This window comes from Geotrypetes seraphini, chromosome 13, assembly GCF_902459505.1.
Source record: "Geotrypetes seraphini chromosome 13, aGeoSer1.1, whole genome shotgun sequence".
In the NCBI taxonomy this organism is placed as follows: domain Eukaryota; kingdom Metazoa; phylum Chordata; class Amphibia; order Gymnophiona; family Dermophiidae; genus Geotrypetes; species Geotrypetes seraphini.
In genome coordinates this window covers 25,398,970-25,421,586 of record NC_047096.1, presented here as the reverse complement: position 1 = coordinate 25,421,586, position 22,617 = coordinate 25,398,970, and the positions used below count along the sequence as shown (strand labels likewise).

Below are 22,617 nucleotides of genomic sequence, written 5' to 3'. Positions count from 1 at the left end.
AAACCTGGAGAGAAAACAAGGAGAGAAGAAGAGAGAAAGAACACAAGATAGAAACGAGCATGTTCAGATAAATAATTAAAAGAAAGAAGCAAATATACACAGGATACAGGATGGACATCCCACTTCCGTAGGGTAGATTTAATATGCATGAGTCTGTCAATGTTATAAGAGTCTGTGTGTGTAAGGATACAACCACCCAGACAAGCATCATTCTTTGACGTGATTGGTTTTTGAAAACTAACAGCAAGTAATTTTATTTTTTATGCAGTAGATATCCTTACTTGAGCAACAAAGCAATCAAGGCTTTGTTACCGTTTGGATCTTCTTATCTTTACAAACTTGGATTTTTAGTTCTGACAGAAATTATGTTAAAAAAAAAAGAGAACGACTGCAGATGGTGGATGATGAAATGCATGCTTGCTCGTCAACTATCGAACCACGTTTTGAGTTAATTTGCACTCAAAAACAAGCACATCCTTCGCATTGATTGATTAGCAATTCTATTCTATTTTCTTTAGTTTCACAGTTGTTAAAATTACCCATACAGAGCTTAAAGAATTTTAAATAAATAACTTTCAAATTTAATTTTTTGTTAGTTTTGCAATTATATAATTTCAATTATAATATGTCAAGAAAAAATTTGCTCCTTTTAGTGTGCCTGAGCTAAAAAAAAAAAAAAAGTTTGAGGGACACTGGACTAGACAATTCCCAACTGCTCAATTTCAGCACCTTTGTGGTATACCCCACAACCAGATGTGGGCATTTTTTCAGGCCAGACACTACTAAGATAACTTACAATGTAGGTTCGAGGATATGCGGACCAATATTAATTTGGATACTAAATATATCACCATACCCCCAATACCCAATAGATTATCAACCTGGGGCAAGTTGATAAAGAATACACTAGACGAGAAAGGAATGTTGAAATTATTAGAGCACTGGCAAACAGAAGTGGCTCAAGAGTTTGATGAACCTCAGTTCTTTGGGTTGATTTCTACCAATTAACAGTTGGCCAAACTGGTCCAACATTAGGAAATTGAGTATCTGCTCATGCATAGAGTATATATTACTAGGGAATGGGAAGCTAAATTCAATTTTTGGGACAATGCTAATTGTATCAAATGTAAAATTAGTCTGGATATATTGGTCCATTCCCTTCTAGAGTCCCCTAAGCTCACTATTTGAAAGTGGCTCTGTTGTCCTTGGAGTCTATAGCAAGCTGTGTCCTGGGATTACAACACTCTGCTCTAGATAGCAATTTCTTATAGACCAGCATTTCTCCTTACCTACACATAAAGTCCTCACATAATAACTTACGAATAACCTTACTGGGTCAGACCAATAGTCCATCAAGCCCAGTAGCCTGTTCTCACAGTGGCCAATCCAGGTCACTAGTACCTGGCCAAAACCCAAGGAGTAGCAACATTCCATGCTGCCTATTCAGCACTGGTTTTAATCAAGCAGGTTATTTTAAATTATTGGACAGTAGAAGACAGTCCTCCCTTTGAACTTTGGAGGCAGAAGATGAGGGACATAGCATTACATGAACTTCTCAAAGAGAAAGAGAAGAAACGATTTCTAGATAGACTTAGATATATACATTTGTGAAGCAATTCTTTCTTCAAATGAGAAATTATGGCTCTGTTTCCTTGCTATGACGGCAGTTAACCACATCAGTCCAGTTTGCACTCTATCTTTGTGCATATGAGCATGATGGTAAGCTTGTGTGGAAGGGGCTATAATATGGAATGAGTGGTATTTCTAGTGTGTTTGGGAGGAACGAATGTTGTTGGGTAGATGCATGGGAGTGGGAGCAGTGTGTTTTGGAAAAGTAAACTGTAGCTTTGGGGTACACAAACATGGTGCTCCCCCCTTGGGGGGTGAGACATATTGTTTCTCATATGGCACTTTGGTTCGTCTTTTTGCCTTTGCCAAATAACCTTAGTCAAGTGTCAAGAGTCTTTCGTGATATTCACGGTTAATATCAGCAATTCAGCTATGTTTCAGGAAATGTTTATTGCCATTAATCTTGCTGTTTTCTCTCATTTAATGCAATTTTGTAATCTTTTACTGTATTGAATAATTTGTTGTCACACCTTGAAAACAAAATATTTTAATTTATTTTTATATTCTTTATTCATTTTAAAACTTTCAATAGTGCAATACAAGATAAAAACATTTTACACTTTAAGATCACTTAATATTCTATCAGAAACTAATTCAAATCAAATATCCCATCCCCCCAAAAAAACCCAACAATTATCTTTATTTATAAGAAGACAAAAAAGACAAAAATGATCCTCCCCCCCCCACCTTGGACGTGTATGTTCAAAGGGAAAAACTAATATTCATTCTTTACAATATTGTGCTAACGGGTCCCAACCATCCCTAAATTTCTTAAAATGCCCCTTTTGAATAGCTATATCACGCTCCATTTTAAAGATGTGGCACAAAGAATTCCACCAGAAATTATAACTTAGCCTCTCCCAATTTTTCCAATGATTTGTAATATTTTTAAAAGCCAAGCATTTTCCCCAGCTTTATGGCTGGCATAAGTGCTCATACGTAAAAACACATGCACGTATTTACCCGGTTACATTAATATTCCATAAAGAAAAGCTGCTGTCCATTTTTCCTCATAGAATAGATAACAAATAGATGAGTTTATGGCACTAACTAAAAGTGTCCTCTTACCAAATTACCTCTATTATGCCAGCATCAGTTACAGAAAGCTGACAATATACCTTAATAGTTTAATACATGTAATATGTTTATGTTTATTGAGAGTTTCTACTAATGACTGGGGAGCGAATTCAGAGCGGTTTACGTGGACTTCTGTAAAGGTATTACTCTATAGAGAATGACACGGTGACAAAATTCATCACCGTTCCCGTCCCCGCGGATAACCACGGGAAATAATCCCATGTCATTTTCTAGTGTCTATTTCAGCCTCGGTCCTTCTACACCAGCATTCTTCAAAGCAAAGCTTGCGGGTCAGTGGTTGTGGCCATTGATGCTCTGATTCTTATGTGAGCCAAGGATAATGATGTGATTGGTTCTTAGGCATTGGTGGAATGAGGCATTATGACATCACAATATCTGCTCTGGATACCAGAGACTGTCATTCTGTAGTGTCTGTTTCAACCTCAGTCCTTCTACCGCAGCATTCTTCATAGCAAAGCTTGTGGGTCAGTGGTTGTGGCCATTAATGCTCTGATTCTTATGGGAGCCAAGGATAATGAAGCCATTGTGACATCACTGATGTGATTGGCTCCTAGGCCAATGAGGCATTATGACATCACAATATCTGCTCTGGATACCAGAGACTGTCATTCTGTAGTGTCTGTTTCAACCTCAGTCCTTCTACACCAGCATTCTTCAAAGCAAAGCTTGCGGGTCAATGGTTGTGGCCATTCATACTCTGATTCTTATGGGAGCCAAGGATAATGAAGCCATTGTGACATCACTGATGTGATTGGCTCCTAGGCCAATGAGGCATTATGACATCACAATATCTGCTCTGGATACCAGAGACTGTCATTCTGTAGTGTCTGTCTCAACCTCAGTCCTTCTACACCAGCATTCTTCAAAGCAAAGCTTGCGGGTCAGTGGTTGTGGCCATTCATACTCTGATTCTTCCCTCTCTCCTTAAAGAATGACATGAAGATGGTTTCCCATGGTTATCTGCGGGGACGGGAACGGTGATGAATTTTGTCACCGTGTCATTCTCTATTACACTACATGAGCTTCTGTAGATATGTTACCTTATAGAGTTATAAAGAGCTTCTATGATACAATACGTGGGGTCTATACTGGAATACATGGAGCTCTGTGGTGGTGTTACAATACAGAGTTATTAATACCGGCATGATTCTTTCATAATCAATCATCCTACTTATGTTACTTATATGCACGCATTTATACCAAATCAATCATCCTATGTATATAGACATATAATACTAGGCTTACTATTGCAGCTAAATACACTATGGGGTTCTTTTATCAAGCTGCGGTAGGGGGTTTAATGCGCATAATACTGCGCGTTAAACCGCCTGCCGCGCTAGCCGCTAACGCCTGCATTGAGCAGGCGTTAGTTTTTTTAGTCAGCCGCGGGGGTTAGCACGTGATGAAATGTCCAACGCGCTAACCCCGCTAGCGCGGTTTGCTAAATGGAGCCCTATGGGCGCACACTGAATTGTCCTGCGTGCTAAACCCACGCTACGTGGCTAGAACTAACGCCAGCTCGATGCTGGCGTTAGCGTCTAGAGCATGTGGCAATTCAGCGTGCGCTAAAACCGCTATCGCAGCTTAGGTAAAGAGGCCCTATATTTATATACCTCCTAAGGAGACTGGCAATTTCAACTAAATATAATCTATTTACACACGTCCCTGAAAGCTCTAGTTTCCTCTCTCTGTCAGTTTCATAATTTCAGTTGAAGTAGTTTGAGAAAAGGATAGTCTTTATCGCTTTCTTGAATTTTTTGTTCTCCTTTCTAGTTTTAATTCCTTCAGTAGGGCATTCCACCATGTTGGGGCCATTACTGAGAACATTCTTGTCCTGGTGCTTTTGTATTTGTAAGTTGCTGGGGGGGGGGGTGGTATACATGTGTATACCACCCCCCCACAGTAATATCAGAGTGGTGTATAAAACATACTGGTTCTAATTTACTCTAACAACTCATTTTCTTCTGAATAATATACTGTAATTTGAATTTACCCATGTATATGCTTCATATATATACTTGTTCTCTCTACACAATGATGTTTGTTTGTTACAATTGTTCCATATTTTTGTACTTTTCTCTTAAAACCAATAAAATATTTTAAACAACAAAAAACATACATTCAATAAAATCCATTTACAATAATACAACTCATAAAAAGAGGATGAGAGAATGACTGTTACCATTCTTAATGCCTTTTGTCTATTGTCTTCTCAATAACTTCTTTTTTTGAAGTAATTTAGTGATTGCTCTCCCCCATAATTCTACCAGCAACCCATTCCAGAGAACGGGAGCCTTCCAGTAAAAATGCCCATTCACCAGTCACTATTAACATAGCAGCACTGGCAGGGAATGGCAATGACAGGAGATGGGTTCTTTTGGACCTCAGCAACCTAACTGGAGAGTAGGCTTTTAGGGATTTCTCTGAGTAAGAAGGCTGATGTTGATAAACACCAAACACTTATAAATCAGACAATATTCCAGCAGCAGCCAATGACACTGCACATACAAAGGCCAAACCAAACCCTGCCTCTGTAGGCCTCCCATCAATCAATGCCCTGCATTTTGCCGAGTTCGCAATCTTCATAAAATATATTTTGGTAATCCCATATAGCAAACATTCCCAAAATCTAACAAAGAAACCAAAAGCGAGTGCAAGAAAACTCCTGACCTGCAGTAACTCTTGTTATTCCAGTATGGAGATCCCCATTCACAGTTTTGCTATTTTCCCCCAATCTTGCCCTACAGCACTGTCTGATATTCCCCTACTGGGGCTCCCATAACACTCTGCTAGTGAATTGCAACCATTATAAACTGAGTTATACAAGGTTCGGCCAGCACATGGCCAGAAAAGTTAAGTCACTAAGAGCTCTATATTCTGGCAATCATCAACTTAAGCCCCTGGAGATAAAAAGGTCATTGCTCTTTTGAACTATCCCTCCCTTTCCCAATTTGACATGTCTTTAATACTCTCATAAACATTCTGCTTCAGGCAGAATCCTCCCCTGGGGATGCAGGAAGCAGGCAGGCTTGCACAGCATCTGCTCAGGCTCTGCTGTGAGGATAAGCCAGGAGAATGAAGCATGGCAGAAGCAAGAAAATATAAGAACATAAGAATCGCCGCTGCTGGGTCAGACCGTGGTCCATCATGCCCAGCAGTTCGCTCCCACGGTGGCCCTTAGGTCAAAGACCAGTCCCCTAACTGAGACCAGCCCTACCTGCATACGTTCCGGTTCAGCAGGAACTTGTCTAACTTTGTCTTGAATTTCTGGAGGGTGTTTTCCCCTATAACAGACTCCGGAAGAGCATTCCAGTTCTCCACCAATCTCTGGGTGAAGAAGAACTTCCTTCGGAATCTATCCCCTTTTAACTTTAGAGAGTGCCCTCTCATTCTCTCTACCTTGGAGAGGGTGAACAACCTGTCTTTATCTACTAAGTCTATTCCCTTCAGTACCTTGTTATGTTCTGTTCCAGTAGGAACTTATCCAACCTTGTCTTGAATCCATGAAGGGTGCTTTCCCTTATAACAGCCTCCGGAAGAGCATTCCAGATTTCTACCACTCTCTGGGTGAAGAAGAACTTCCTTACGTTTGTACGGAATCTATCCCCTTTTAACTTTAGAGAGTGCCCTCTCATTCTCTCTACCTTGGAGAGGGTGAACAACCTGTCTTTATCTACTAAGTCTATTCCCTTCATTCTCTTGAACGTTTCGATCATGTCCCCTCTCAGTCTCCTCTTTTCAAGGGAGAAGAGGCCCAGTTTTTCTAATCTCTCGCTGTACGGTAACTCCTCCAGTCCCTTAACCATTTTAGTCGCTCTTCTCTGGAAATAAGATGAGAGAGGAAAAAAACGCAAGTGAGAGAAGATGAAATGGACCTGATTACTCAATGCTGCATCTCTGTACCTCTACGAAGGGCAGGGGGGCTCTACAGACGAATCCAAACCAGTAGTTACAAGGGTTAGAGTATGAACACAAGGGTTGAAACCACTGGCCATAAGGGCTGGGAATTTTATTCCCAATTATGGGGTTTCTATCCTCACAAGCCCTGCCTGCTGATCCGATGTATTTGCTAGCTGTAAACCTCTACTGCCCCGTTCCACAAGAAACATACTGTGAAGCCGCAAGCGTCCCTGTACGTGAGATGAGGAGTGAAGTAAATGACATCCAGGAATGGGCCCAGAGGGACAGCAGAAACCAGAAACCATTTAATCAATGCAGTCCTATCTCCTCTGGGAGAGGTGGCCTCATGAATAGAGCTACTGCCTCAGCACTCTGAGGTTGTGAATTCGATCCCAACTTACTCCCTGTGACTCTGGGCAAGTCGCCTAACCCTCCAGTGCCCCCAGGTACCACAGTTAGATGGTGAGGCTGCTGGGACAAATACTGTTCAAGGTATTGTAAACTTCTTTGGGTGAATCTCTTCAGGAAAAGGTGGTTAATACATCCATTTAAAAATCAATTCCAGTAAACAAAGCCAATGTCATAATACAATGTTAGCTGATCATGCCTGGAGGTCCTGTACCCTCCTCCCTAAACCCTTCCAACCCCCTGAGAAGGTGAACAGAACTGCGGCAAAATTTTGAATAAAAAAAAGAATTAAAATACTGGAAGACAGAATTAAATCAGAGCCACCGTTTCTCTTTAAACATCCTTTCTGTGCTATCTGTAGCTGCACTCGCGCTCCTCGGGGGCCAGCATGTCAGGGTTAGGGGACATAGTGGAGTCTGAAATTCTTCGGGTGTCATCAGGATCTCATCAGAGGAATTTAATGCTAGGGAAACTGATTTGTAAAGGAAGGAGAGAAAGCATGTTGATCAGGGAACAGGAAGGGGGCAGGTGCTATAAATTACCCTTCAGCTCCTATAATCCTGGGCACATCAGTCAAATGTTCACTGTGTTTTGAATACTCCCTGAGCCTCCAGCTGAGAGCACACCTTTTGCTGTTGGTTCATAGACAACGGTGCGAAAGACAAAAGTGCGCGCCGACAATTGAGCGCAGAGCGGAGGTGCGCGCCGCACAAAATTACAGTTTTTAGGGGCTCCGATGGGGGGTTTTGTTGGGGAACCCCCGCAGTTTACTTAATAGACATCGCACCAGCGTTATAGGGGGTTTGGGGGGTTGTAACCCTCCACATTTTACTGTAAACTGAACTTTTTCCCTAAAAACAGGGAAAAAGTGAAGTTTTCAGTAAAATGTGGGGGTTACAACCCCCCACACCCCCACAATGCCCCCACAATGCGGCGCAATATCTATTAAGTAAAGTGGGGGGGTTCCCCCCCCACGCCCCCCCGTCGGAGCCCTAAAAACTATAATTTAGAGCGGCGCACGCCTCTGCGCTGCGCTCAATTGTCTGGGCGTGCCTTTGTCCCGGCGCGCTTTTGACCTGACACCTTTGCTGTTACACTTGGAAAAAATGTGAAAAAAGAGAGCAGGGAGTTCATGGTAGGCAAAAGCTGGCCCGCCCTGTGCTCTCACATCCTGGTAAGTGACCCCTCTTTCACACCCTCGACATGGGCTTTCTGTCTCAAATACTCTGGTGACGTATGAAAGGTGGCAAAATCCAGAAAAAAATGATCCTCAGTCAAAACAAAAGGCAGCCAGTAGGATAAATGAATCAAATTAAGATGCGGTGAGCATGAAGGAGTGAACTGTCCCGCCTGTGAACACGCTCACAGGGAGACAGGGCAGGCCTTTGTCCATGCACCATGTTAACAAGCCTCAGACAAGCCCAGGAGCCTGTTTGGTGGCCAGAGATAAGAGGTGCAGAGAGTGGTTGGCAGCAGGCTGGGCAGGAACCTGGGACAATGCCATGCTCCGCTGGGGTCCTCTTATTCCTGCTCACCAGCAATTTGCCAGTCTTAATCGGATTGCTCCAGTTTCAGCTTCTCTGCTCTGATTAAGCGCCTTTCACCTGAAGCCTGAGATTAATTCAAAATGCACCAAACAATGAGCTGTGCACTGGGGGTAGGGGAACCATCTGCTCAGCCAAACTGCTGCTAGGCAAAGAAAGAAGAGAAGGAGGGGAGTATAGAGACAGGCAGACAGACAGACGAGGAGAAACAGATTAAGCCTGGCTCTTCATGCATTTGTTGCATTTGTAAACAGAAGAGTTTCTGGTCATTTGACTATCTTGTGAACAGAGAATATTACATTACATTGATCCTGTTTGGAAACTCTTAAAATAAATATAATTATTTTTGAAAGGTACTAGGCATCTTAGCATTACTCTCCCTTGAGGAAAGAAGGGGGATCTATTCTGAATGTATAGAACAGGGGTCTCAAAGTCCCTCCTCGAGGGCCGCAATCCAGTCGGGTTTTCAGGATTTCCCCAATGAATATGTATGAGATCTATTTGCATGTACTGCTTTCATTGTATGCTAATAGATCTCATGCATATTCAATGGGGAAATCCTGAAAACCCAACTGGATTGTGGCCCTCGAGGAGGGACTTTGAGACCCCTGGTATAGAACCAGGAGAGGGAAAAAGAATGAGGGCAGATATAGCAGTGTAGAAGCTTTCTATATATCCCACATAACATGACTCTCCCCCATCCCCACAGCAAGAGACAGTTGTACATATGTTCTGTGTCCCCTTATGACAAAAGGAAGCTCTCTTTGTACAGCAGGGGTGTCAAAGTCCCTTTTCGAGGGCCACAATCCAGTTGGGTTTTCAGGATTTCCCCAATGAATATGCATGAGATCTATTAGCATATAATGAAAGCAGTGCATGCAAATAGATCTCATGCATATTCATTGGGGGAAATCCTGAAAACCCGACTGGATTGTGGCAGGGACTTTGACATCCCTGGTATACAGCATCCCTATATGCAGTGAGAGGCAGTGCTTTTCACATACTACCCTTCTCCATACCCTGAGACTGGCAGATCTTCACGTGCCAGTGAGAGAGGTAACTCTTTAGTTCCTTCCAGTGAGAGGCTGCAGTCACACATCACGTGTCCCCAGGGGGCGAGAGGTAGTGGCCACACTTACTTTTGACAGTGAGGAGCATGGATTTGCTGATGTCTGTTCCCACACCATTGCTGGCTTGGCACAGGTAGTAACCAATGTCTTCCTCCAGTACGTGGCGGATCAACAGGGAGCTGTTAGGGAGGATCTGAATGCGTCCGGTGAGGGGGATGGGGTGATACTGCTGCGGGTTCCCACTTCCTAGGCAAGGAGGAAGAAAAGTCAAATTCTGTCAATTGAAGCCCAGGCCAGGAGTTCCTTAATCATGGCTGGGGGAAGCCATTAATCCTATTTACTAGGGCTGTATCAAGGCAAGCTGATAAACTGAGCATTAAAATGTAGGCACCCATAGCATTGGTGGTTCATAGACAAGTCGGTGAAAGACAAAGGTGCGCGCCGACAACTGAGCGCAAGACGGAGGCGCGCGCCAAAGAAAATTAGTTTTTAGGGGCTCTGACGGAGGGTTTTGTTGGTGAGCCCCCCGAGTTTACTTAATAGAGATCGTGCCGGCGTTGTGGGGGGCTTGGGGGGTTGTAACCCTCCACATTTTACTGTAAACTTAACTTTTTCCCTAAAAACAGGGAAAAAGTTAAGTTTTCAGTAAAATGTGGGGGGTTACAACCCCCCACACCCCCCACAACGCCCCCACAATGCAGCGCGATCTCTATTAAGTAAAGTGGGGGGGGGTCCCCCCCACGCCCCCCCCTGTTGGAGCCCTAAAAACAGTAATTTTGTGTGGTGCATGCCTCTGCGCTGCGCTCAATTGTCTGCGTGCCCCTTTATCCCGGCGTGCTTTTGACCTGACACCAGCATTGGTACATGTTAGCACATACATGCATATGCGCCAGTGTGCTAACTAACCACTATTCCATAAATATGCAACTATCTTGCAAAGTTCATATTTGCAAGAAGGGGCATACACATTGGCAGAGCATTAGTAGGATATAGACAGGGCTCCCACTCATTGGCATAGTAAAGGAGGGCAGACAACCCCGGGCACCGTCTTGGTGGGGGGGCAATGTCACCTCTCCTCATCTCTGCCCCCCCTGCTCCTTCCCACTCCTCCCCCACTGCGCGTGTGCCTTCAATTCCTCACCACCGTACCTCTAAGTCAGGGGTAGGGAACTCCGGTCCTCGAGAGTCGTATTCCAGTCGGGTTTTCAGGATTTCCCCAATGAATATGCATTGAAAGCAGTGCATGCAAATAGATCTCATGCATATTCATTGGGGAAATCCTGAAAACCCGACTGGAATTCGGCTCTTGAGGACCGGAGTTCCCTACCCCTGCTCTAAGTCATCGTTGGCGCAATGAGCAGTGCCAACATGCTGCCCCCCCTCTGAGATTACTTCTGGGTCCCGGGCTAGGAAGTGATGTCAGAGGGAGAACCGATGACATCACGGGCAGCAAGCTAGAGATGATGCTTGCACCAGGGATCCTAAACAGGTACAGGGGAAGGGAAGGGGCGTGCACGTGTCATGGGGGGGATGCCTCACTATGGCCGCCTCCCACCCCCCACTACGCCACTGCTTCCACTTTCAGTATTCTGTAAGTTGCATGTATGGGTCGGTGGTCTCCAACACATGACCCCCAAAGTCCTCCATTGTGGCCCTCAAACAGCTGGCTGAAATGTTCTTCAAATCCTGTAAATGGGTTAATTTCAATAGTATCCATTTGATATACAGTAGTTCCTATAAACAGTTACTCTCTTAAGTGTGTTAATTCAGGTGTCTCATTTATGGAATTTGCTACTGTTGACAAAGTGAGTCTTTAAAGTATATCCGTGAACTGTTGTAGAATCAATATTGGTATTACTTTTTTTTTTTTCTCAAATAAGAACATAAGAATTGCTGCTGCTGGGTCAGACCAGTGGTCCATCGTGCCCAGCAGTCTGCTCCTGCGGCGGTCCTTAGGTCAAAGACCAGTGCCCTGACTGAGTCTAGCCTTACCTGCGTATGTTCTGGTTCAGCAGGAACTTGTCTAACTTTGTCTTGAATCCCTGGAGGGTGTTTTCTCCTATAACAGCCTCTGGAAGAGCTTTCCTGCTTTCTACCACTCTATGGGTGAAGAACTTCCTTATGTTCGTACGGAATCTTTCCCCTTTCAATTTTAGAACGTGTCCTCTCGTTCTCCCTACCTTGGAGAGCGTGAACAACCTGCCCTTATCTACTAAGTCTATTCCCTTTGGTACCTTGTTATGTTCTGTTCCAGTAGGAACTTATCCAACCTTGTCTTGAATCCCTGAAGGGTGCTTTCCCTTATAACAGCCTCTGGAAGAGCATTCCAGATTTCTACCACTCTCTGGGTGAAGAAGAACTTCCTTACATTTGTACGGAATCTATCCCCTTTTAACTTTAGAGAGTACCCTCTCGTTCTCTCTACCTTGGAGAGGGTGAACAACCTGTCTTTATCTACTAAGTCTATTCCCTTCATTATCTTGAATGTTTCGATCATGTCCCCTCTCAGTCTCCTCTTTTCAAGGGAGAAGAGGCCCAGTTTTTCTAATCTCTAATGTTTAATACCCAGTCTGAAGAATCAGGTCAAGGTGGTTTACAAAATTAGTAGTATGTGTAAGCCTGAAACCTTTTGGTGGCCCTCAAAGCTTTCTTGTATTCACAGTGTGGCCCTTTACATGAGAAAGTTTAGAGACCACTGATTTCAATTTATGCATCTTCCTGCCAAATTTAGGAACTTGCATTTGGGAGAACACTTATTTTCATTTTTGCCAATGTCAAGCTGGGGAACTGGGGTGCATAAATGACATCTCAAGAGCTTGAAGCTCAGGACATTCAGCACCACAGATCATATAACGTGCTGAGAAGGCATTTTGTCAATGCCAAGCATAATAAAAATTACAAGTTTTCATTATGACACCTTTGCTTAATTGTAACAAGTCCTTTGCTAAGCAACAAAAAAAGAGTATAAATTAAACAATTCTGTGTTTCTTCGTACACAATAATGTGCAACATAGGAACAATAAGAGTAATTCAGTGTGAAGTCTGTGAAATACTAAATGAACCTCTAGCTTCCTCAGCACAATTAATTGCTTAATTAGAATCAGGTGTTTAAATAACCGGGTAACTGGCTACAGAGTAAATCTGCAAGGCTGAGTTGGGACATCCTGTCCTATAGGTTCTCAAGGCTTTCAGTTTGATTTTCACCACAAAAGTGATTGAGGAGCTCATCATGCCATAATCTAAAGATACATCAGAGAACCTACAAAAGGAGACGATGCTCAGCTGCCAGGACAGGGCTACAAGACCTTTTCTAAACACCCTAGGCTCCATCTATCTACTGTCAGACTGATAGTCTACAAATGGAAAAAGTTGAGGACTACAGTGACGCTACCCAGGAGTGACCACCTGCCAAGATCACCCCCACAACAAACCATAAAGTCATCCACAAGGCCACATGAACCCAGAATAACATGTAAACATCTTAACATTACATTGGGTTTTAGGCAACTTAGGCATATAATTTATGGTATTATTTCATGGAGATACAAACTTTTTCTCTGCACTTACAGATCAGTATTTTATAAAAGAGCGTCTGCCTTATGCTGGCCTTTAAGACCTAATTTCTTCTCTTTCTTGCTGGTATCACTTGACTTTTAGACTAAGCTTGCATGTATCCACATGAAAACATACACTATCATACTCACCCTTAGCATGTTTCCATATGACCTTTGGAGGAGGATATCCATCTACAGAGCAATTTAGTACCCCAGCTTTCCCATAGATTCCATCCTGGTTATTGGGTTGAACTACAAACCGAGGTGGAACTGGAACAATATAAAGAAAAAAAGAAAGCCATGAGGAACAGAAGAGAAAGTTCAGCCAAACAGGAACCTCTTTTCCGGCGTCCCTATGAAGCACTGTAGGCCTATCTTACCAAAAGAAAACTCAGATGTACCCCAAATCCTTGACTGGTATACTAATGGCTGGAGAACATGATGAGATGGGGGTGGGGAAAGACTTGTGAGCAGCAGTGCTCAATTTAACTCGATCATTGTGGAATCTGTGGCCATGTCCCAAGCCATCTCACAATTCTTGTTGGAAACCTTTTCCAGCTCACATATTGTTAAATAGTAAAGCAAGGTATGGCTATGTTTAGGCCTTCTGATTTTAGATTTTCATCAACAAATACCTCGACATTACACCTGGTCCTCTCTCATCCCTTCCCTGGTTGTCTTGTAGACCCCATTCAATTTTTGTTCCTTTTCTGCACTGTTTGATTGCAATGGAAAAGGCAGCCAGCAATGCTGTCTGTGGCAGTAAACTGCTTAAGAACATGATTGGCTGCTTCAGCACATCTGTATTGGGATGTCAATAAAAACTGGAAGGAACGGTCTTTTTGTTAAAAGCCTCAACAACTGCAAATTAAGGCCATCAGGAAAATAGAGCACGGTTATACAGTAGAAGTGAGCCAGAACCATGGTAACTCACCACGCACAATGAGCTGGCGTTCCCGGCTCACGGTGGCGGCTGCATTGCTGGCGATACAGGTATAGTTGCCATTGTGCTTGAGAGAAACGCTGGAGATCTGTAGGGAGCTCATGAATTCCTTGGTCTCTACTGTGACCCCGGAACCTGAGATGATGACTTGTCCGTCCTTCCGCCAGGTGATACGGATGGGCTTGTCCCCCGAGGATACCACACATGGGATGTATAGCAGCTGCCCGATGGAAGCCGGTGGAAACTCAAAGGGTTGGATCAAGGGTGGAACTGCAGCAAGAGAGGAAAAAAATGATTACATGGAAATCTGAAATATTTGGCTAATCATGAAATAGCTAGTGAACATCACACCATATTTAAGATGACTTACAGAGGGGCGGTGGGAACAAGATAGTAAGAGTTCAGCTATCAATGTGCTAAGTCCAAGACAAGCAAATATCCTCTCAATGTTTGTCTTCCCCAACAAGGGCAGGCACACACTAGTAATGCTAAACACTCTACCCCCACTTATCCATCATCTGGAGACCTAAATTGTCAAAGACCAGTCACTATTATACTTACTCCATCCACCCCAGATTAACAAACCATCCATTCCTCAGACCACATCATCTTATCTTCTTTCTAGCACCATAAATAAATTCTGTATTGAGCAGTAAGTTATCAGGTCAGTCCACCATCTAACTGGTTGTAGGAGAAGCAATTATTAGATTGATCTATTTCTTAACAGCTTAGGATAGAGAACCAGTCATTATCTTTATAATAACTTAATTAGGTAGCAGCAGCATCTTCAGCCAGCAAAAAAAAAAAAAAAAAAAAAAAAAAAGAAAAACCCTCTAGACAATTAGTTTAACGAGGACAGCACCTGGTAGATACAGTATCTATCATTCAATTAGAGAGCTCAGAATAGCTCCCCTGGCTGAGATAAGCTGCCCTAGTGCTGTACAGTCTTATCAGAGCATGTTACAGGGAGGAGCCTATACTGTATCAGCAGCCCGCAGCTAAAGACATTGGGACATGGGATGCAATAAACAGAGCAAACGGAGAACCACATGGCATTCCACTGTAGGAAAACTCTGCCCCAAGAACTCTCTCCAGGGCACTCTCTCAGGGAACTCTCTGCTGCGCGGATCTGCACATGACAAAGAAACATCATGCAGCATTGTACCACAGAGAACCCCACGCAGTAGCACACTGAAGTGAAACCTACCACAGGGAATCCTGCATGCCACCTCACTACTGGGAAATGTCATACAGCATTCCCACTGTAGGGAAACCCACCATAGAGAAAATCTGCAAGGCATGTTGCTGCACAGAAACTTACTGCAGGGAGTATCCCCTACCCCTCCTCCCTCCCACCTCCACACCTCCACAGGGGAAGCCCAGAAGGTATCCCTCTGCAGAGCAAGCATCCCACAACAGAGCAACCCAGGGAAATTCCAGTAACTGGGAAATAAGGCAACTTCTACAATCCGCGCTCCAGCTGTGGATAGATAGATCTGAATAAGCTGGAGTAGGGTTTCAATGGCAACTCTGGTAGTTGGAGAGTAAGATCAGTGCTGGGCAGTTTTCTACAGGTCTGTGCCTTGAAAATGGAAGGACAGATCAAGATTCCTCTTTACGTGTGTTACGATCTGCTGACAGTTTGAGATTAGAAATTCCATCTTTTCTTTTATTGGGAACTGAATCCTGTCCTGAACATCCCTCCGCATGGGAGACACCAGGCACCACCACACCACATGAATCAAGCATACCAACATACATACCACAGATTCACACCCCATTCAATCTCCCCCTCCCCCCCATCTTTATGGGCGACCAGAGGTAAGTGCAGAAGCACCCTCCACAGCGCCTTGTAGGCCAGCACTTCAGGGTTTAGAGAATGCTGGTAATAACAGAGCTGAAAGCGAGCTAGGGCAGACATCTGACCCAGCCAACTCTCCAGGGGCAGAGCTCCGTCTTGTACCCAGTGCTGTAATATGGTGCGTTTGACAGTCAACAAGGTCATGTAAATGAATCGCCTCCGGGGTACTGTGAGGCCCTGGGCCTCCAATAACATCTGATCACCTAAAAGTATTTAATTCCACTCTAGGTCCTTCTGCAAGACCAGCTGAAGCTGTGCAAAAGAGGTGTTCCATAGACTAGGTGGATGGGGATGACCCTCTTGACCAATTCCCCCTAGTTGGGGTTTCAGAAGCATTTTGAGCATTGTGCTCTGTATGTCGAGGGGATCCGCCATCTTCTGCTTCTGAATGAGTACTGTCTGCTGGCATAAGATTGGTGGATGGGGTTGGACTCAGTCTCCTGCTATGTTTTCCTTATATCATCTTTGCAGCCGCTATGGCGATTGTATTGTATCGTTATGCTTGTTCACCTATTGGTTACTCGTGTTATTCCTGTTATCCAGTTGAACCCTTAATAAAAATGATTCAAAAAAGAAATTCCATCTTTAGCCATTGTGAAACTCACCATTAATCGTAAATCAATGCTTTCGATTCAGGACCCGGTATTGTGGAATGCTTTATCGTTGTCACTACGGCAATTGACGGTGCTTTGTCAATTCAGGAAAGGCGTAAAAACGGTTTTGTTTGAGCGTGCTTTTGGCAGCAATGCTGTTTTAGTATAAAGTGGTGCAATTTTTGCTGTATTTTATTGTTTGCATTTTTTTCTTGATGTCTTTTTGAAGATTCCTTGATTGTCTGTATATATATATATATATTGTAGGTTTTCGATTTGCATTGTGCAGTCAAAAAAATGCGAGTTTGTGTCACTGGTTTTGTATGTTTTATTGTTTCCCGCCTAGATTTGTAGATAGGCGGGTTACAAATAATTTTAAATAAATCAATAAAATAAATAAGATCAAGTACGCATATATTATACTGCATCATACCATACGTTATGAGTTTATCTTGCTGGGCAAACTGGATGGACTGTGCAAGTTTTTATTTGCTATCACCTACAATGTTACTGTGCTACATTAAGATAACAACATTAGAGATTTTTAGCTTGAGGCAGACAAGGTAAATACTCTGACAGTCCTAGGAGGAGAGCGTGGCACAGTGGCTAGAGCTCTGACCTCAGTACCCTGAGGTTGTGGGTTCAAATCCCACACTGCTCCTTGTGACCCTGGGCAAGTCACCTAATCCTCCACTGCTCCAGGTACATTAGATAGATTGTGAGCCCACCAGGACAGATAGGGAAACGCTTGAAATACCTGCATTTAAACCGCTTTGTTTGGTTGTAAAACTACAAAAAGGCGGCATACGAGTCCCTAACCCTATCCCTAGAAACCTGTTTAGTAAAAGGAGCCCATAGTTAATGGCAGCTTTTTTTTCTTTTGACAATTCTGGGCCATAGACTGTAAAGTCCACCCAGCGCTGTCTTTCGATTCCAACTCCGGCAGTCGCCGTTAAAGCGCACTCCGGCCCATCCAACCGTCTGGTTGTTTGCGGATACCTACTGTACTTTCAAACATTATTTTTTTTTTTTTGAAGGAACAAAGTAAAACGATCATATAATATAAATAGACATTCATTATAAATAATTTCACAAATTTTTGAAAATTCAAATCCATATATCTCTATCTCTACCTCTGTCTTTTTATTTTTATTTTTCATACTCTTTCTTCAGGTACTTTAGTTAGATTGTGAGCCTCTGGGACAGTTAGGGAATTTCCAAGTACCTATCTTATTTATTTAGTTTTTATTTATTGTATCTTTAATGCATCATTTTTGTAAACCGCTTAGAAACCTCACGGTTATTAGCGGTATATAAGAATTAAATTAAATTAAATTAATAATTGCCACTGAATTCAGGGCCAAATTGCCAGCATTCACAGATGATTGGGCACAGACAATGTGAGTTTCTTTCTCCCTCACCAGTCTCAGCTAATATCCTCTCAGACATTATTATTATTTATCAGGTTTTATATACCTCTATGCCCTTGTTCTCTCACACATAGGGTTTCTTTTACTACGCTGCGCTAGCGGTTTTAGCGCACGCTACAATGCTGTTAGTTTTTCCATGTAGCGCGGGGGTTAGTGTGCGCTAATTTGCAGCGCGTGCTAAAAACGCTACCGGAGCTTAGTAAAAGGAGCCCATAGACTACTGCAACACGCTATTCATCGGACTCACAGTGAAGAACATACGACGCCTCCAGTGTGTATAAAATGCGGCAATCACGTTTCTAAAAAACCTCCATTCCCCTGACCCTGTCTCCCAGGCTTTATCATCAGCTCACTGGCTCCCCATGGCCAAATATTGTGTCTTCAAAGGCCTGATGCTAGCGTTTAAATCCTTGCGTGACATGGTGCCAGGCTACATGACAACCAAGCTTCCTCTATACGTACCAAAAAGGTCCCTCCACTCCCAGGATGAAATGCGCTTCAAAATGTCCCACGGTCATACCATATCATAACTTTATTCTTCTATACCGCCATAATCAGACGACTTCTAGGTGGTTCACGATGAAGTGAGCTGGACAATCAGCGAATTACAATGTGCAAATTATAAAATTATAAAAGTACAGCATATTACTCAAGAATAGACATAGTAAAAATTGTTAGATTCAACAGCAAACTTCGTACCGAGCCACTGGAATCAACTGGCCCCGCAGACCAGATCTCTTGAAGGACTCCTGAACTTTAAGAAAGCACTAAAAACAGACCTCTTCACGTAACTCCCTTGCCTACAGTTGGTGGATTACAAAAAAATATATGTACTGGTACAAGATCCTCAGTGTGTGTCACATTAGGATAAAAATGTGCATTAAAAAATCTTGCACTGTAGCTATGGCAAATTGTAACCCGTAAACTGTATATTATGTGTGTTAACCTGTAATCCATTCTGAACTCGTTGGGGAGAACGGGATAGAAAAAGAATGAAATAAATAAATAAATTTATTAAGCCACATTTTCTTTATCCTTAGCTCTGGCTGGGAGGGTGTAGAGCAGTGGTCTCCAACTCAAACCCTTTGCAGGGCCACATTTTGGATTTGTAGGTATTTGGAGGGCCTCAGAAAAAAAAGAGTTAATGTCTTATTAAAGAAATGACAATTTTGCATGAGGTAAAAACTCTTTATAGTTTATAAATCTTTCTTTTTGGCTAAGTCTCAATAATAATATTGTCATTTATAGCTAAAGAGACATGTGATCAAGAAACGGTTTTATTTTACTTTTGTGATTATGATAAACATACCGAGGGCCTCAAAATAGTGCCTGGCGGGCCGCGGGTTTAAGACCACTGGTGTAGATGGACTGGAGTGAGCTTTGACGGAGACTTCAGTAGTTGGAACCTAAGAACAGTACTGGGCAGAGCTTTAGATTCTTGCCCAGAAATAGCTAAGAAGTAGAAGAAACCCCCTCCCCCAACACATTTTTAGATTGAATCAGGTTGGGCAGACTAGATGGACCATTCGGGTCTTTATCCGCCGTCATCGACTATGTTACTGTGCAATGCACTATTCGTTGAGAATAAACAATAATACAGACAGAAGCAAATAGGTATCTAGAAAGGAGGCTGTGTATAGACGCTTCTTCTATGTCGGGCTTCCTAGTTATGGAACGATAGGGAAGCATGTGGTTCCCTGACAGCCCTTGCTGAGGCAGGCATCTATTGCTGAGATGCTGATCTAGTCCTCTGTATCTTCTTTACCATCTGTTGTGTGGGTCTGCTGGAGGCAACAGGCACACTAGAGCATGATGCAATGCAGAGCCCGGGTGAATGCTCTGCACTTCTTGTTTCTGCTCCGTCATTTCCAGGTTTGCCATGGCCACTGAGGGGAGAGGAGTTGGCAGCTGAGTGGGACAGAATTCCAGCAATGGGGAAAGTCATTTCCTGCTACTTTGAAGAGTGAACATGGAACTTTGGAGGATAGTGGTTGCATCTCGGCGGCACTGGTGCCCTGGAGTAGTAAAGGCTTTGAGAAGTCATCCAAGTCCCCCTTGAGCTGACCTTCCTCTGTTTTTTAGCATAATGTATAGAATGGCTTCAATGGTTTTGGTTACCTTGGATGTACATGGTGTCCAGAAAAAAGAGGGACCCCGACATTTTTTTCAAGCAACGCCAAAATGTCCTACTGCAAAAGGACAGTCAATGTGAAATTTGAGACATTTCTGAGTGCTTTGTTTTTCAACAGGATAGAGATCCAGCATATTGAGCTTGCAAAACAGCTGAGCTCTTAATTAATGAAACCCCAGAATTCATTGACGCAACAGCTCAGTGGCATTGAAGACTTCGTGAATGGGTCAAAGTCAAAGGATGACACTTTGAACACACATTGTAAATTAATTAAGAAAAATCCCCAATATACTAGTGCATTTTCAAAGGCCATTTTATTTAAACAATTGCAAAATCTTGGGGGATGAATATTTGGTCGGCAGGCACTCTCTCCCCACTTTATCCTCTTTCTCTGCCCTCTTTGAACTGATGAACTTTATAGGCTTTGGCCACAGACGGTTTCTTTGGGGGGGGGAGGGATACTGGGGGGTGGTATTGCTATGGGGGGGGGGGGTGTTGAGGTGGGGGACCGGAAGTGGTGGTTTTGCATTCTTGTGTTCTGAAAATGTATTTGATGACATTGGTTGCTGGATTGTGGGTCCTTTTGCCCAGCTGAGACTGTAGCTGTGTACCCTGTTCTGTTGTTTATTTCTTTGTAATTATTGATGGTCATCAATAAAAATTGTTTGTTCATAAACAATTGCAAAGTATTTTAAAACTATGTAAGGAGTCCCATTTCTTCTAGACACCTTGTATGCAAGTGCAGATTCTTGAGGCACAGGCTCGGGTTTAGGCTATAGCCAAGTCTGACCAGAGTTTTAATCCGTATCCAGCAAGAGCAGCATAGGATTACCTGGGATACAGAGTTATTCAAACTAGAAAATCAGGAGAATGCTGAAATCAGGATGCTGAACTTGCAGGTACTGAGGGACCCCAATCTCTCTGTGCTATTTCCTTTGCAGTTCTTGAAATGATACATGGAGGACTTTCCCCCAGTGGCATACCTAGCATATGTGACACCTGGGGACCATCATTTATTAACACCCCCTCCTCTGTATGAAAAACATGATTTTTAATAATAATACGCACAACAAGAGTGTACTTAGGAAAAGGCAGCATCTTACATACTGCAATGAGCAGTAGAAAATCAATACATATGTATATACCTAAGATCCACACATCCTGTCAGAATACAGCAGAGCTCAACTGCCTCCTCCATGCTTTGTCCTTACAAGCCTGTATGTATGTTTTCCTATCTGTCTTTGTTCTTGGGAGTCTGTTTGTGTGCGCAAGTTCTGAGTACACGAGAACCTTGGCTTGCTACTACCTGTGCTTTTTACCACCGCACTGCTGGGCTTTCTTACCTGTCACAGTAACATGCACACTCTGACTGATGGAAAGCTGAGGCTGGATGAGAACGCTGCACAGGTATTCTCCCTCATCCATCCGCTTCTGAACATCCAGCAACTTCAGGGTCCCGTTCTCAAAGACAACCTGTCGGTGATTATCGGGAAGAACCAAAGAGTCCTTGTACCACTTAATAGAATAATAGGGGTATCCAATCACACGACAATGGATGAAGGCATCCCTGCCAGCTACAGCTGTGATATTCTTCATAGCTCGGATGCTGGGAGACCCTACAAGGCAGAAAGAGATAGAAAGAGGCACGTTAGGTGAACTCAGGCAAGCTCCTTATAGTTGAAAGTGAGGTTAAACAAGCAGAAAAGCATGAAGAGAGACAGAACAGCTGCTGCTTCTGCACTATGCAAGATTACATTACTGCTTGACTTCTCTATATGCCTCCAATATGCTTTTCAGCTCATGCCCTGCTATGCTCCCTATGTTACCCAAGTCTCCTTCCCCTAAACTATGTATGCCCTTTGTCCCTTCTGGTTTCCCTCTGTACTTAGATCCACTGCCTACGGAATCTGTACACGTCTCCTTAATGATAATTTGTTAGCCTTTAATATTGTACCTAGATTCCCTCTATTCTCTATAACCCCACTAGTCCTTCTGTTACCCTGCTCTCTGAATCTGTGTTTGCCCTACTGTTACCTGCCCTGAGCTTTCTGGGAGGGCCAGAAATAAATCAAAATAAATAAATAAATGATCCAACTATAATTACATGTAACATACTGCATAGGGCTCAACTATACCAAACACATACTGCACAAGGCCCAACTAAAAATACACACACTGCAAAGGGCCCAATTACGAGTACAATGCACACAATCTTCTTACATACAATTATCAAAGTCATATATTTTTTCACCAAAATGCAAATTTCAAGTCTTGTGTGTTGGCTTCAGCAAGACCCTGCACCATGTAGGGGTCATCGTCAAGCAAGGGGCAAACCAAAAGTTGATGCATGGTACAGTATGCCTCTTGCAACAATCACAGGTTGTGATCTGTTAGGAGTATCCTCATTTGACATGTTGGTTTTTAACCTGTTGATATGGATACAGAGGCAATATAAG

The 22,617-nt window shown here is 43.1% G+C and overlaps 1 protein-coding gene across 2 annotated transcripts in view; it reads right to left on the bottom strand.

Moving 5' to 3' along the window:
* DSCAML1 (DS cell adhesion molecule like 1) overlaps positions 1–22,617 on the bottom strand; it is a 361,981-nt gene that overhangs the window by 96,817 nt on the left and 242,547 nt on the right. For both annotated transcript variants that reach the window (XM_033919234.1, XM_033919235.1), the window contains 4 exons: positions 21,505–21,777; positions 14,138–14,416; positions 13,354–13,473; positions 9,719–9,895 (listed from right to left, as the gene is read on the bottom strand). In XM_033919234.1, the coding sequence (XP_033775125.1) occupies positions 9,719–9,895; positions 13,354–13,473; positions 14,138–14,416; positions 21,505–21,777 (849 nt within the window). The remainder of the gene's footprint in view (positions 1–9,718; positions 9,896–13,353; positions 13,474–14,137; positions 14,417–21,504; positions 21,778–22,617) is intronic.